General features: G+C 44.3%; 2 protein-coding genes across 3 annotated transcripts in view; one reads left to right on the forward strand and one right to left on the reverse strand.

Moving 5' to 3' along the window:
• Positions 1-564, reverse strand: part of ATXN7 (ataxin 7) — an 86,485-nt gene extending 85,921 nt beyond the window's left edge. Inside the window, exon 1 of one of the 2 annotated variants that reach the window (XM_056501147.1) lies at positions 412-564. The gene's annotated coding sequence lies outside the window, so the exon portion shown is untranslated. Of the gene's footprint in view, positions 1-26; positions 113-411 lie in introns of those variants that run through there. The other variant, XM_056501146.1, reaches the window with a different exon arrangement.
• Positions 9-8,158, forward strand: THOC7 (THO complex subunit 7). Its single transcript, XM_056501150.1, has 8 exons — positions 9-258; positions 574-691; positions 1,500-1,627; positions 1,971-2,057; positions 3,034-3,091; positions 6,016-6,082; positions 6,207-6,276; positions 7,540-8,158. Exons 1-8 carry the CDS (start codon positions 240-242, stop codon positions 7,605-7,607), a joined length of 615 nt encoding a protein of 204 aa, XP_056357125.1. The 5' UTR covers positions 9-239; the 3' UTR covers positions 7,608-8,158.
• Positions 8,159-17,257: the final 9,099 nt, after the last annotated feature.

Consider the following 17,257-nt stretch of genomic DNA (forward strand, 5'->3'; position numbering starts at 1 on the left):
GCTTCCCTCCCCCGTCGGGCGCTCACCTGGCGGGGCCGCCCCTCGCCAGGGGGCCGGTTCCACGTGGGGCGCGGGGCTCGCCCGCCCGCCCTCCCCGGGCCGCGCGTCCGCCGCCCGCCGGCTCAGGCCCCAGCAGCCGCCGCCTCCCCCTCCATGGCCGCCGCTCTCGCCGGCTGCATTGTGGGAAGCTGACCTCACTCGCTGCTGCCGCCGCCCCGCCGGCTCCGGCACTCGCCGCCATGGGGGCCGTGACCGACGGTGAGACCTCCCTCCCTCCCTCTCGCCATCCTCCCCTCCTTCCTCCCGCCCCGTGCCGCGACCCCCGCCGGGGCTCCCCGCAGCGCCGCGCCCCCCGCCCGCCCTCCGGGGAGCGGCTGCCCGCGTTCCCCGCGCCGTGCCGGGGCCGCTCACCCCGCACAGCGGCCTCCATGGCGGCCCGGCCCCGCGGGCTCCGAGCGGCCCCGGCTCAGCAGAGCCGCCCGCTCCGGCTGCGGGATGCCGTCCCTGAGGGCCCGGCGCGGCGCTGGCGGGCGGCCGCCATGGCGTGAGGGCTGAACCGCACTTTCTCCTCAGATGAAGTTATCCGCAAGCGGCTGCTGATCGATGGCGATGGAGCTGGCGACGACAGGCGGATCAATTTGTTGGTGAAGAGTTTCATTAAGTGGTGTAATTCCGGATCTCAGGAGGAAGGGTATCTGTTGTTTTGCTTTGTTTTTTTAAGTCTTGGAACTGTTTAGCTTGCGTTTCCGTGGAAAGCAGGGCTCGATCCATTTGGAAGAGATCCGTGTTTAAATGTCCAGAGCTGCTTTTCTTTGGCTCTGTGGTGTTTCCAGGACGAACGCCCGGGACTGTGCAGGGAGAGGAGGGCTGCGGACGGTCAGGAATCCCTGGAGGCCGGGGCTGTACCGTGAAACCTGCAGCCCCGCTCGGATGCACAGGATTGCTGTGCCTGCTGCGATCCAGCCGGAGTCCCGCTCCTACAGCAGCATCCTGACTCCGATATTTTAGTTGGCAGTTCTGCGTTTGTTCTCTTAGGGAAGGGAAATACTGCTGGTAGTTCTGTCTCTCTCTCTTTCTCTCTTTAAGTCTAAATTAGTAAGGTACGAGTAACAGCCTTCTGTGAGGTCTCTGTTTGTAATGGACATAAATTCTCAGAGGACACAATATTACGAGTGTGTATACAGAGAAGCACTGCAGTATTAAAATACTGTTTCGGTGGTCACAGAGCCAACCTTAGCTGCAAATTTATAAACCTTAGGTCAAACTGCTCGCTGCTTTAATACTCACTTTGCACTGATAAGGACATGATGGTGAAATTAATGTGTACAGTGTTTCTAACTACACTTCCAAAAATTATACACGAATCTTTGAAGTGTTTTCTTTATTGAATAATACGTATTCAGCTGTCCCTTATGCTACATGAAATTTTGTTTTCTTGCTCTGTAAAGTTAGGAAGTATTTTCATGCTGCTTGGGGGTAAATGTCTTGTCTGTTTTCAGATACAGCCAGTACCAACGAATGCTGAGTACTTTATCACAGTGTGAATTTTCAATGGGAAAAACTCTTCTGGTGTATGACATGAACCTGAGAGAGATGGAAAATTATGAAAAAATCTATAAGGATATAGGTAAACATGAGAAAATGTTACTGATTTATGTTTGACAGTTTCTCTTATGAACAAGCTCAAGTGAGTTTTGGTGAATATTATATATACATGATGAGTAATTTGGAGGTTTTATTGGCTTGGTTTTTTCCCTACTAGATAGCCTCATATATGTGCTGTAAGCATCTTATAATTATATAGAATACATGCAAATAAGAACTTTTTTTAGTTTATTGAAGTGTTTGTAGTTTTTAAGCTGATGGAGCTAGCAAGCCATCATATACCATATACTTTAGCAGAATAGCTTATTTTCATGTATTTTTTGAGTTCAATATAACTCTATATCTTTCCTTCTTTTCTTTTGAAGAAAATAGTATAGCTGCAGCCCATGAGAAGATCTCTGAATGCAAGAAACAAATCCTGCAAGCAAAAAGGATTCGAAAGAATCGCCAGGGTAAGGCACCATATCTGTATTTACAGTGATGAGCTTCATTGTTTTGTTATCTTTTAGAATACATTGCATTGGAAAATAGATTCTAAATTTTTGAAAGTACAAGGCATCATGATTACTGCATTCAGCCTGGTGGATCCCACTCACTTCTCAAAGTTTTGGGTGGATGACACAGGCAAGATTGAACTAGATCTCAATGACATGCAGCATCAGGAAAACCTAAACCAGTGTCCTTTCTGAACACCTATTTTAAGAGGGGTATTTTTTCCCTACTTTTAAAATTAAATACTCATAACTCATTGAAACCTAAAACACTCTAAAAGATGAGCAGTTGAGAAAAAGCAAAAAATAATTTTTTCATAATAAATGAAATGACAAAAATAAATTTTAGAAATATATAGTAAAAGGTTTTCAATACAACTGTTTGATCAATGTGGTGGATAATTTTGAACTCTACTGGAAATTAAAATAACCTTAACCAGTAGGAATGTGGAGTTCTTATATCTTCACAAACATAGGTCTGAATCTGTTTGCTTTTTCATATGTTCTGTCCAGTCTGCAGCACGAATTTTTCCAGATGAATGAGGTAGTTGGCATATGTGTGGTATTTACTATCAGGCAATGGCTGTATTAGTTGGCTATATAACCATAATGTTGTTCTTAATGTGTAATAGGTTTTTTAAAAATCCTAAAAATTAAAAAAAAAAAAAAAGCATAATTTTATACTTTTTTTCTAGAAATCTTTATTGTTCATGTGTAACATCAGCACCATTTTCTGTACATATACATTTGATTTTATCTAATGTTTATGAATCAGACCCAAAAGTGTGCAGGAGTGCAGAGCTATCTTAAGGTGTTTTGAAAAACATTATGACAGTTTCTCAAGGAAAAAGAATCTGCCATTCTGTGGTACCTGAGTTTGGGTTCTTGAACCTGTATTTTCAGAAGTATTTAGATTCACTATTTAAATGTCTTTCAGAATATGATGCATTGGCCAAAGTCATACAGCATCACCCAGACAGACATGAAACACTGAAGTAAGTATAAAACTACATTAAATTATAATATAGCAGTAAACTGAAAGTTGCCAGACTTGACAATTTCTTGATTTCAGTTTGGCTTTTCCCATCTGTATGGGTCAGAAGCATTGCTAATTTTTTTCTAGTTGAAATTTTTCCACTATTAAGGTGAATAAGTGAACTGTAAATGCACATCTTATGTCAGTTTACCTGTGAATTGCTCAGAAAAGGGAGATGGTGGGAAGTCCTTTAACTCGCAGCAGCCAGATCCAGTAGTCACTTAAAATTCATAACACACAAGCAAGTAAGGTGGAATCAGAGAAAGCAGGAGAAAGCTCCTAGGGCTCTTTTTTATGTTTTCCTTCAGGTTGCTGTTCCTGTATGCCCAGTTATAAAAGGCTGTGTTGTGAACCACACATAACCTGCCCTGCCATGCAAGTCAGACCTTCCTGTTGTCCAGCTCATCTTGCATGTAACTCACAGTGCTGCTTGTCACATTCTGGTTTGCATCACTGTCTGTGCTTTTGGGGCAGTTGTGGGGAGATTAACTTTATTGAGCCATAGAAGCATTCCAGTACTTATTGCATCTGAGTTTGTTGTTCTTAAACTGATTAAAGATGCAGTGTGGGATTACTGTTCCCATTTAAGTGCAGCTGTGCACTTATCCTGTTCCCACTTTCAGTGAAATTGCCAGGGGAGGCTGTCTTTTCACATTCCATAGCCTTTCACAGCAAATTGAAGTGTTTTGGTTATTCTATTACCCTAATAATAGCATTTTAATAGCTATAAACCACTGACAATATTTCACACATTTCTTTCTTGTTCGTTGTTTTTCTGTGCCTTAATTTCATTACTCCAACTTTGATTATTACAGGCAATTCTCATGAGCCTTGAGCACTTCTTACTTCATTACCCAGCACGTGGTATTGATCAAGTGAAGCTTTAATAAAGAACTACCAAAAATGCAGTTTTTCAGATAAATCAATTAAGAATAGAAACAACTAAATGAGATAAGTTGTGACTCTCCCTGGAAGTGTTTAAGGCCAGTTTGGATGGGGCTCTGAGCAATTTGGTCTAGTGAAAGATGTCCCTCCCCATGGCAGGGGTTTGGAACTAGATGATCTTTATGGTCCCTTCCAACCCAAATTATTCTATAATTCTGTGATAAATGATACTTTTTTATCTTAGAGGATGCTGGGTTGTTTAGGTTTGGGAGGATTTTTCTAATTTTGCTTAACACATCCAAGCATAAGTTTCTTAAGCAAAGCTAGAAAGAGTCCTAAGTTACAGCTGGTAAGAATGCAGTCTATAGGAAACTATACAGAAAATGATACAATGAACCAAAGGCCACCTCTAATTCAGAATAGAGGAAGCCTCATTAACAATGTCACACTCTTCATGGACCTCTTAATCACTATAAACACTTGAGAAAACTTGTGAGAAGAAACAGAAGGGTTTGTTACATTTATGGCTTTTGCAGGTTATGTGGCACAATAGGACAAAGTTTAGAAAAATACCTTCTTTATGCTTTTAAGAGTTTGTTTCTTGGAACAATGAGTCATACAGCACAAAAGAAGCTGTTAACATCTTAGTCACAAGTAGTACACAGGAGCCAATTCAGGAAGTGATAGGAGCTGAAGTACTAAACAACTGTTCCCACAATGTAAGTAGATGCAGTATCAGAAGAGCTGTTCAGAGGACCAAGAAATGACACTGAGTCTTAGAAAAGGAGATATGAAAGTAAAAAGGCTAAGCAAAGATTCTCTGGAATGTAGTGGGTAAAATTCCAGATGTAGCCTGGATGTTACTAGCAAAAAAAAGTCTGTCCTCTCACAGTCTGCTTACACCTAACAGCACAGTGTAAACAGCATGATTTGGCCCAATATAAGTTTTTCAGAAACTAGAAACCAAATGCTTCAAAACTCAGTGATGAGCCTGCTAGCTGTTAGCCTGCTTCCATCAAAGAAAGGGATGTCACACACAACTCTCTCAAGTAAGAGGTACCAAGCATTCTGGCTCACAAAAAGACAACACCCTCAGGTAGCACTAAAATAGACCTTTTTCCATCCACAGTGAGGTACTTAGGACTGGTGGACTTTTTGTGGTTCCCTACCCATGCTAGTTGTAACAGCTGTCAATGGCTTCAGGAAAAAAAGGTTAATTTCCTTGCTGACCCCTCTATGACTCTGCCTGCTAATTAATCAGGGATGATCAGCCTCAATCCACTTCACCTTTAAAGGAACAATTTGCTCTTATTGCATGGTGCATAAATTATGATAGGTATTAGAAGCAGAAGGACCAAACTGGAGGTTTGGCTGTAAGAGTTGGTGCTCCATCTTCATTTGAAAGGTATATTATGGTACCTGCTATTCTTTGCCTCAAAAAGGATTGTGGTGGTCCATGGTAAGTTCAACTGAGAGCAGAAAGTTCTTCCCCCAGAGGGTGGTGAGGAACTGAACAGACTCCCCAGGGAGCTGGTCACAGCACCAATCCTGACAGTTCAAGGAGCATTTGGACAATGCTCTCAGGCACTGGGTGTGACTCTTGGGGTATCTTGTGCAGGACCAGGAATTGGAGTTGATGTTCCTTGTGGGTCTGTTCTGGATCAGGATATTCTAAGACTACGAATCTGCTTCTTTAACTTGTATTGTAGGGTCATGCAAATAACATGTTGTGTCAGGACTGAATTGTTACAAATGCCCAGGGTGCAACTGTATTCCAGCTTGGAGGCTTAATTTTTTGTAAAAGTCCTGAAATTACAAGTTAAGAACATAACAGTTTAACAGTTACATGAAGTGACTGCCTCTAAATTGTTTCATTTGTTTCGTTCTGTTCACATAAACATAAAAAATTATTTTATAATTCTTCTCTACTTAGGGCAAACCTGTTTTGCAAGAATTTTACACATTTTTTTTAAGAATACTCTGACAATCTCTTTTCAGGCAGCTAGAAGCTTTGGGAAAAGAACTGCAAAATCTTTCTCATATTAAAGAAAATGTTGAAGATAAGGTAGGTTTTTCATAGAGATGGTTATATAATAATTTATTAGAAGTGCAATTAATATAGAATCTGCTGTGGGTTGTTTGGCTGTATGTGCTCTCTGTTTCCTACAACATGTATTTTATCATTCCAGTTGGAGCTGAGAAGGAAGCAGTTCCATGTTCTTCTGAGCACCATCCATGAACTTCAGCAAACCTTGGAGAGTAAGTGCTGTTCTTTGGTAATAGAACCAAATAGAATAGGTTTTAGCAGATCAAAAGGAATCACAACTTCCAGCAGGGGGATAACTCTGTGCAATTGAGGCTGGTGACCTCTTGCATTGGCAGATTTTTTTACCCACTAGTAGTCCAAAGCCTGAGACTGCTCTGATTTTTTGGTTTTTTTTTTTTTTTTTTCCTTCACTTCTACAAGCTACCCACTGTTCCATTCCCTGGCTAGCTTCAGGTTAATTTGTAGGCTGCAGAATTCTTTAAAATGTGAGGATGAAGAATAGCAATTTGGGGTTTGTTTGGGTGTTTTTTTTAACAGAAAGTATTTCTTACAGAAAATTATTCTTGTGCTTATTTCCAAATTCAATTTTATGATTCCTATTTTAGTAGTTCTGAGCATGTCACTGCTATTATGGTATCATTTGAGGCTTTACTAAAAAGAAATTGAAATACAAGGAAGGTAAATGACAATCTACTCAGACTAAATCTATGATAGAGCAGGGACTAAAACTGTCAGACACCAGAGCTAAATTCAGGAATTAGTCGTACTCATCTTTTCTCATGCCAATACTTAATGTTTTCAAATCAGCACTAACTTTTTGTGCTCTAATAACATTTTAATAAATTATTATTTGCTGTATGTTTGCTGTGTCTTTCAAAGACAGAACGATTGGTACAGCCTCTGAGCATGACCTGATTAAATGCAGAGATGGCTGTAAGAGCAGCCTTTCATTCTGTAAGGCCATCTAGATCTTCTTAAGCAGAATGAACTGTTAATCCTAGGTGCACTTTAGCAGAAGGTTATTGTTATTATGTGTTACTAACACTTGCTTAAGTATTAGTCTTGAAAATGCATTTTCATTAGAAAATAGATTATATATAGATATACAGATTACCTTTCAGGATTTTGTGAAAGAAGTAGCAGTTTAGTGCAAAGCACAGCTTCAATATAAAATAAATAAACCATTAGTAGGCAAAGAGAAAAAAAGGGTTGGAAGTAATCTGGTACCATTTGTTTCAATTGATACTATAGAATTTACTCCATATTTCCAGTAACAGCTCTTAGAGATCCATAAAAACATCCTTAAAAACTCTGAAGGATTTTTTTGATTGTTTGAATATAGCATTTTATAGAATGAGATACTCAACTACACATTTAAGGCAGTCAAAATAAAATATTAAAGTGGGACAAAGTTCTGCAATACAGTCTGTATATGTGACCAAGCATGTTTGACTAACAGTAATATTGAATTTTAGATGATGAAAAACTTTCAGAAGCTGAGGAATCCCAAGAAACTCAGATGGAAGCAGAGGCCAAGCAGTAGATGTCATATGAAGACTGACAATACTACTTAAGAAAGTCCAAGTATCTTCACTTTCTGTTGAAATCAACAGTAAGAGAGATGGAGCTGGAAATCATTTTCTACTGCTGCTGTGAATTTTTATACAAAAATACGTGTTTTGCATATGCTTCAGGGGAAAACAGTTGCAGGTATTTGCAGACAGGCACTCAGTGTTAATCCACAAACTTTGTAATTTGTGACCAATATACTTTCTTTCACAAAGGATAAAGCTTTTACACCATACTTGTGAACTAAGGTGTTTACAAAACTTTGCCAATAAAAGGTGTTTTCACAGATTCTCCTATTTTTAGTAGGGATTGAGCCTTATAATAAGGGCTGTTTTTCTCACATGACAGCAGACTGAGGGCAGTGCATCTATCATGAGTCCCAGCTTCCATACCCTATTCTAGATGGGATCTAAGTCTGAATTAAGTAGTCTTTTAGTTTTTCAAAGTAGCTGCCATTTTAGAACTTACTGTGACTAGACTCGAATTTGATAAATTCCTATAAAATAAATTACTTTTGTAGAATTATTGCTTGTTAAGTGTTATGAAAAACCAAAAGAGATACCATACCAGATTTGATTTTTTCCTCAAAGTGATGCAAAGAACTGCAATGATCCAAGCCTTGCTCTGCTGTGTTTGTTATACCACATCAATAGTCACATTTTGAAATGGCACATTTAAAATTTCAATTTAAAAGCTTTGCTTTTGAAGAACCAGGAATCTAATCCCAATACCATTTATAATCTGCTTCTGGATTTTATCTGTAAATTGACTATTATCAAAATACATCATAATTTCTGAAACAGATGGTGGAACTCTTTTTTTCTCATGATGAAAAACTGAAGCAGTAAAGCAATAATCATGATATTAAAGAATCAGAGGTACTTTTGTTATTAGTAGGCAAAGTGGGATCTATACATCCATCTGGATCATGCTGATGTCTGCACAATCTGTTGGGAAGTAGGAAAAGTTTCAACATTCCCAAAAAGAGCAGAGAATAGAATATGCTCTATGCTTTTGTAAGGCAGAGAGGAAGGAACAAGGGGCAAGAATAGGTCATGTTCTAAAAACCTTCCAGTGGTTTGGGTAAAGGAAAACATTTTGGATCTAACTCAGACTGTGCCATAAGCATATGTGGTTCAAGTGAAATGTTACACAGAATAGAGCTGCTGTCTCACTAGGTGTCACCTGAGGGGATTCCCACTATTGAGACTTCAGACATTTATAACCTAGATATTATATAATTCCCACTCTCAGTGGCTGTGGATCTGTGTGGATTGGGCTGAACAGACATATCTGAGCTTGTTTTGCTCACATTCCAAGTGGATAAGAAGTCACACAACTTCAGTAGGGCAGTGCAGCCCTGAACTAATAAGCTGTCAAAAGTCTTCTGGTTCACAGCTGGTCAGCTCAGAACACAGGGAAGCTCAGGTTTGCCTGTACAGACATGCAGTGCTTCTCATGCACTTGGCAGGTTGAGGGATGGCTAAGCAAACAGCAGGCATTTAGCAGGAGAAGTACACCATCAAAAAGTATTAAGTGTACAGGGTTTTCCCCCTCCTAACAACAGGGAATGGTAAAATGTTTTGTAAAGCAGCAACAGGGAGGAGTAATTATGAATGTATGAATTATGAAGATCATAACAAGGACTTAAGGACAATTTTAAACATATTAATTTCCTTTCCATGGTAGAAATGGCCTCCATGAGCTATCTGGACTCTATTTTGGTGTAGAGGAGGATGATATTCACCAGTTAAAAACAGTCTCTGTAACAGTGAAAAACTCAAATTTTTCCATTCATTGTTTTACACAATTCTGGAAATTACTTGGATTCATCAAGTATCTTATCACAGAATTTGCACTGCTCTGTATAGAACCTGACCAGAAACATGCCAACACTTAAGTCCATTCCTGTGGTAAGGAATATTTACACAGAAGTAAGAGTTGTACACAACAGAAGCAATAAAATGCATGCAAAGGAATATATTCTAGTTCAAATTAAGTGATGCAATCTTGAAAAGAAATTACTGCCCTAGAAAATCATGTTGCCCTACTGCAACGTGGCAGCAAGAACATGATGTCACCAGGCCAAAGAAAAAAGTAACATCAATTCATTGCAAACACAGCCTCAGTGGGACACCCAAAATATTTGCTTCTATTTTTTTCAGTATTTTGATCTCTAACCTCTTGAACATTAGATTTGTACCATAAAAGAAACAAAGCCAAATGGAATGCATATATCAGCCAGTATTTAACCTGCTTTATTACCAAGACTCAGATTCCAGCTTTGAATCTGCCCTGCATATGCTGGAAATGTGTATCTGCATGTCCTTTAACCTGTTCCAGAAGTTTTCTGTGTGTCATGTTTGCAAGGCACACATGATGGTCACTGTTACATCCCTGCCTAGAAAGCTCTCCTGTCATGCTGCTTACCTGCATTGACTCTAAGTATACATGTATAAAAACCTAGGTACATAAAATCAGAACCTCAACAACCATACTGTTTTAAAAAAACTGTTTCCTGGATTTATGATTTGCCTGGACCCTATCTAAGATGAAAGATTATTTTATGCCTAAATGGTTCATCTCAGTGCCCTTGTCATGTGGATGCAAAAATACAAGCAGAAAGAGAGTTGCTGAAGTGATAAACTGACATTTTCAATGGCAGGACTTGTTTTTCTGTCCTGTCCAAATGAGAGCAGCAGAGGGAGAGTTGAACATTGGACAGAACTGGTAACTTGGGCAGGATTTGTTAAGACAGATTTAGCAAGCTTCATGAAGGGATGGAAGAAGGAGGAGAAAGAATGTTACCGTGACACATTGTCAAATGATGGGATATCTCTGAAACCATGTTAATTTGAAGAAAGCTTCTGCCAGCAAAGAAAATTGCCAAAACATTATATATCCCAAAGATTTATGAGCTAGAAATTATGAGTTATTTGAGATACTTTTATGTTTTTCAGATGTCACAGCTGGCTTGTACCATGCTTTCCCTCCTTTATGTAAGGCTCAGGTGAGTTTCCTTTTCATGTGAGTTTAAAAAAACTAAGGAAAAAAATTCAGAAATGCAGGCAAGGTCTATTAGATCTACTCTGGGAACCTGTGTGGCTTTTTCTTTCTAGACTGCATTAGGGACACATCCAATGTATGAACCACTTTATGGATCTATATGCAACAGACCTGGGGAAAGCAAGTTAGCAACAGAGAAGTGCTGCTCCTTTTTTGCCTCACCCTGATTGTCAAACGTGTTCTTAGGTTACCTCAGTCTTGGTTTCCCACTTCTATTTTAATAAAGGTTGTTAGCACTGTTGCAGAATTCCCTGCACTCGTAGCCCGGGGCTGTGTGTTGCTGGGCACTGTGCAAAGGTAGAAGAGAAAGGCTGTTCCTGTGTGCTGGGCAGTGCCACAGCAGCCAGGAGGCAAAGCCAGGTTTGGCTTTGTCTTGTGTCCATCCTGGCCTGTGATTCACCTGCCGGCTGGCAGCAGGAAAGCATCCAGCAGAGCTGTGTGAGGCTGTTCTGAAGGCACTGGGGGAATGGGACACCCAGACATCCCGGAAAAGGAAACTCAGCATCCTTGTACCAAGATATTCAAGAGTAATCCTAAAGCCAGGGATGCAGCATGATGTGGACTAGCAGAGGCCTGAAGGGGAGGATGAGGGGCCTTGCTCCTCTATGCCAGTTGAAACGATGGAGGGCTTGTTTCGTGGAAAGAGCACCTCTGGACCTGTCCTGGCCAGAGGCAGCGCTGGTTGTGTTGGGCAGGAGCTGGTTTATCCGAGGGGCGCACGAGGAAGGAACTTGGGAACAGACTCATTTTTCTACACTTGTTACATTTGTGTCTGTGTAGCTTTTGTGAGGGGCCGCACGTTGGGAGGACACAAACCACTGCAGCTCGAGGGAGCCGCTGGAGCGATCCCCATCCCGATCCCGATCCCGATCCCGATCCCGATCCCGCCGGACCGCGCCTGGCTCGGGCCCCGCTCCCGGGGCGGCGGGGCCGGCAGGGGGCAGCAGAGGCCGGGCTGGGCGGGCGCGGCGCTGCCCGGGACCGAGCATCCATCTGAGCATCCCGCCGGCCCTTTCCCGGGACCCGAGCATCCATCTGTACATCCCGCCGGCCCTTTCCCGGGACCCGAGCATCCATCTGAGCATCCCGCCGGCCCTTTCCCGGGACCCGAGCATCCATCTGAGCATCCCGCCGGCCCTTTCCCGGGACCGAGCATCCATCTGTACATCCCGCCGGCCCTTTCCCGGGACCCGAGCATCCATCTGTACATCCCGCCGGCCCTTTCCCGGGACCCGAGCATCCATCTGTACATCCCGCCGGCCCTTTCCCGGGACCCGAGCATCCATCTGAGCATCCCGCCGGCCCTTTCCCGGGACCCGAGCATCCATCTGTACATCCCGCCGGCCCTTTCCCGGGACCCGAGCATCCATCTGTACATCCCGCCGGCCCTTTCCCGGGACCCGAGCATCCATCTGAGCATCCCGCCAGCCCATTCCCGGGACCCGAGCATCCATCTGTACATCCCGCCGGCCCTTTCCCGGGACCCGAGCATCCATCTGTACATCCCGCCAGCCCATTCCCGGGACCCGAGCATCCATCTGTACATCCCGCCGGCCCTTTCCCGGGACCCGAGCATCCATCTGTACATCCCGCCGGCCCTTTCCCGGGACCCGAGCATCCATCTGTACATCCCGCCGGCCCTTTCCCGGGACCCGAGCATCCATCTGTACATCCCGCCGGCCCTTTCCCGGGACCGAGCATCCATCTGAGCATCCCGCCGGCCCTTTCCCGGGATCCGAGCATCCCACCAGCCCATTCCCGGGATCCGAGCATCCACCCGAGCATCCATCTGTACATCCCGCCGGCCCCTTCCCGGGACCCGAGCATCCCACCAGCCCATTCCCGGGATCCGAGCATCCATCTGAGCATCCCGCCGGCCCTTTCCCGGGATCCGAGCATCCCACCAGCCCATTCCCGGGATCCGAGCATCCATCTGTACATCCCGCCGGCCCTTTCCCGGGATCCGAGCATCCCACCGTCCCGTTCCCGGGATCCGAGCATCCACCCGAGCATCCATCTGTACATCCCGCCGGCCCTTTCCCGGGATGCGAGCATCCATCTGTACATCCCACCGTCCCGCTCCCGGGATCCGAGCATCCACCCGAGCATCCATCTGTACATCCCGCCGGCCCTTTCCCGGGATGCGAGCATCCATCTGTACATCCCACCGTCCCGTTCCCGGGATACAAGCATCCGTCCGAGCATCCTACTGGCCCTTTCCCAGGATCCGAGCATCCCACCGGTCCATTCCCGGGATCCGAGCATCCATCTGTACATCCCACCGGCCCGTTCCCGGGATCTGAGCATCCCATCCGCCCTTTCCCGGGATCCATGCATCCCACAAACCTGTTCCCAGAATCCATGCATCCACCGGCCCCGTTTCCAGCACTTCCCTGCCTCGCGACCCCTTTTCAGATATTTTTTTTCATTTCACTACCGTTTCCCACACATAGCCAGTCCTACCGCTGTCTGGAGGGGTTAAAACCCTAGAGAATAAATATCCTGATTTGGAGGGACCTGCAATGTTCACGGAGCCCAAGTCCTGGGCCTGCACAACACAGCCCCAAGAGGGTTTTCCCTGCTCACCCTCACACTTCATTTTCATTTTCTTGCCTGAACCACTCTGATTATCAAAGCCTCTCTCTAAAATACCCCAAATCACATAAAACACTGCCAAGGAGCAGAAGGTGCAATCCCAAAACTTCCACTCTCAGTGGCACCACATGATATGACACAAGTGTATCCAATACTTCATTTTCCTACTGAAGATGACAGACCCCAAACCCTCCACGCTGCCTTCCCCTGCAAGGCTGGAAGAGCAGTCTGACAGTGTTTGCAGCAGGAAAAAAGCACCTCTGGCATGCAAGATTCTGCTGCCTCCAACACATGCAGCCCCATCATCCTGAAACCAGGGCAAGAGCTGTTTCAGGATCATTATATGCTGGGTTGCTCTGAATTTACATCATCACAGTGAGAAACTTGGCAAAAGTTTGCTAAAAGCATTATAGTGCATGAGAGTTCCTAAAATATTTAATAGCAAAGATGTGTTTTTAAATTGTTCTCACAATAAAGGGAAAATAAAAAGAAAACTACCTAACATTTTATGTTTTGCCAGTTTGTTTGCAATGAAAGGTCATTATCATGAGAATTTAAAAGGAGGGTTTATCTCCAAGGAGGAAAGGATTTGGCTCTTCTCAACACAAAAGTTTCATCAGAAGTATATGATGGAAATAACAGTGTGTGCTGCATGTAACAAATAGGCCCCACTAGAAGTCCATTTGGAATAAAAACAAAATATATAATTTATGATCTGGCAGGGCAAGTTGACTGCAGACACCTTCCCAAATACTTGCATAAAATATTACTACACTTAAATCTTATATTGCCTAAAGGAAATTCATATTTACGTTTGCTGCACCAAAATCCCGTGTATGAGCTCCTATTTCAAACTAAGTTCCCAAAAGTGCTGTATTGTTGTTAAAATCTCCTGAACAACACTGAGATTCAAAGCTGCAAACAGAAGCCTCTAGTAGATTACCAAGCATAAGACAAAAATATAGGCACAACACATAAGAACAACCACCACTGCACAGAGCAGCTTCTCCCAGTTACATTAAGGAAACTTTTACAACCTAGTGGAAATTCAGAAGTGAAGATGTTTTAACTTATATGAGAGAAAACACAGGGAAAAAAAATCTTGGTATTATTTTTAGTGCCTATTAATGCCAGTATCTTCTGACTCACTGTGCATGAACTCACAGAGCTTTCAGATCAATTCTCTTTTGCTCTGTTATTGTGGCTGCAAGAGATGGGAAGGGTCATGGAGCACTGGGACCACCACACCAGCTTATTAGTGTCCCCTGTGCCCAGCAAGGTGCAAACCTACAGTGGGGACATCTCCTGCAGTGGGAGCATCCACTACCTGCTCACACACCCACGAATGCCCTGGTGTCAGGAGAATGGTTGTTCTGGAGCTTTTCCCTCACTGGCTGGTTATTTTTCAAAGCTTGTACATCTGTGTGAGATTCCTGCCCTTCTGACATACTGGCATGTCATATTATTGAGGTGACTTGAGGAGTGATTGAAGGCAAACTGGTAGTTTTGATGACAGAAATCTTCTCTGGGACACCTGTGGCTCAGTCAAATAAAATGTGAGCAGCACAACTATTTGCTGGTCTGTAACAGCAGGAAGGAATGAAATAACTTCTGCACCTTGGGACCCAGCTTGACAGGGACACATATTCATTCAATTTCTTATACAGAAAAGCAGGTTCTTCCCAGCACTTCAACCAATTTTTCCCAGCCCACAACACTCAGCAGAGTGAAGGAAAACTCCCCTGTGGCAATGCCTGTGGGTGCCTTTGCTTGTGTACATGGGGCACAGGTGGCAGTGAGGGGGGCAGGAGCTGTGCTGGCCAGATGGGCACTGCCCTCCAAGACCTGCCTGGGCAGAAAAGCAGTGCTGAAGAGCTGGGAGAGCAGAGAGGCACATCTGGGATGTGTTTGGGTTTGACTTGCCAGTACTGCACATTCAGGAGGATGGTGTCAGAGTCAGAAAATCCCTCCTTGAGTAGATTATATTTGTATTTAGCTTGTGATGGTTTCTCTCCCTTTCTCTTCTTTGCTGCTTAACCCACCAAACCTGCCAGCTGCTGCACTAAGCACAACAAGTGATGACAAAGGATCTCAAGGCACAAGGGGAAAAACCCTTGTGTAATCTTGTTCCAATACAGCAAAGAGCCAGCATATTCACTAAATGTAGAGAGGTAAATGCAGTGTTCCATTGCATTGTCTCTCAAGATGCAGGTGGAGACATTCCCTAAGCTTGGTAGGACTAAACCTAGACCCCAATCCCACAAGAACATCAGCTAACACTGTGCCATCCTACACCAAATCAATGAAAACTGTTCACCTCTATTTCAGGCCTCTCACATAATACTAATTTACTAAGTAGCATCTAAGGGCTGCAGCTAGCACCCAACAAGAAAGTTTTAGGAAAGAAATCACACAGCTCCTGCAATCTGGATAAGGGGCGGTGCAGGGAGGTTGCAAAACTATTCAGATATAACAGAATTAAAAAATAAGAAAGAAAAAAAAAAATCCCAGCATGATTAGAGACCAAAACCCTGAGGGAAGCAGAGGGGCTGTTTGGCAGCACAGCATTTCCCTGCAGCTTGACGTGCAGCAAGGCTGTGCTGTGCAAGCCTTGGTGACACAGCCAGGGACTGCAGGCTCTGCCTGGGGCTGCCTGTTCCCTGCTCCCAGGCCTTGCCAGTGTTTACTTGGCCTGTGGATCCTTTGGAATCCGATGTCACAGGCTTTTCAAGTGTGCCAGTTGCTGCTGTAGCCTGCTGCCAGCTGATAGGTGGTTTATGCCACTAACAGCGCCTGTGGAGGGGAATTGCTAAAAAGCTGTGGGAATATTTACTTTCTCCTGCTAATGCAAGTAGCAAGCAGAGGATTTCAAAACCCTTGTAACCTGCATGTAGTCAGCTGCAGACCAAGCCTGGCTGGGGGCAAACAGAAACCACGGGACACAGCGCCATGGGGACAAAGAGCCAGAACACAACAAACGCTCAGGGCAGTGCTTGAGGATAGGCTGCAGCCCAAACCACGGAAGGGATGGGAGCCAGCAGCCTTACTGTCTTGGAAGAGCAGAAGGCAAGCAAAAAGAAAGGAAAAGCAAAGCCAATTAACTGCGAGCTGATTGTCCATTCCTCACTCCCGTTCTCCAGGACGGGAGCTACAGCCTCTCTATGTGCATATCTGTACATTTGCAAACACACACGCCCCCTGCAACTGCAAACCTTGCCTGGGTGCACTGTACAATGCACATCTGAAAGGTTAAATTGATTAAATCAACACATCTCAGTGACTCCTGCTTTCTCTGACTGCAGCTCACAGCCTCACACCCATCAGCTTCTCAATCAAGCCAGCCCAGAGCCCTCTCTGCTGCCTCCACTCCCACGCTCCCACCAACAATAGAAACACAGAGCCACTGTGGAGGAGTAAATACTTGATATTATTTGTCTTGACACTTGGGGAGGCACTGGAAAGTTCAGCTACTTTGCTATTTCACATTGCCCTGTTACCACCCATTGTCAAACTTCCTCCTCCTGTTTGCTTTACAATTGCTCATCCCTCGGGGGAGCAGCAGGAAGGAGACTGGGCACATGGAGCAGAGAGCTGCAATTTCACTGAGAAATAATAGCAACCGACCAAAATGTCCTGATTGCACGGATGCATCAGTGTAAATGAGACAAGAAACATTCCCAGTTGTGTTATTTCCAAATTGCTCCCTGCCAGTCTCTGTGCCTGTGATTAACCACGTCAGGCTCAGCAGGCTGGGCTCAGCACCCCGTCCTTCTCCTGCTCATTAATTTCAGCAGCCATTCCCAGGGTGTGAAAGGGCAGCAAGTTGTGTTTGTTTGCTAAAAGGCTGCAAAGCTCAGTGATGGTGTGCTCAAGACAGAAGGACACTGAGTCACACTGAGCTGTCTCCTCCTGGGGCTCCACAGCAGCTCTGTGTGCTCACCAGGTCCCACACTCGCTGTGGAT

Source organism: Oenanthe melanoleuca, chromosome 12 (assembly GCF_029582105.1).
Source record: "Oenanthe melanoleuca isolate GR-GAL-2019-014 chromosome 12, OMel1.0, whole genome shotgun sequence".
NCBI classification, from domain to species: domain Eukaryota; kingdom Metazoa; phylum Chordata; class Aves; order Passeriformes; family Muscicapidae; genus Oenanthe; species Oenanthe melanoleuca.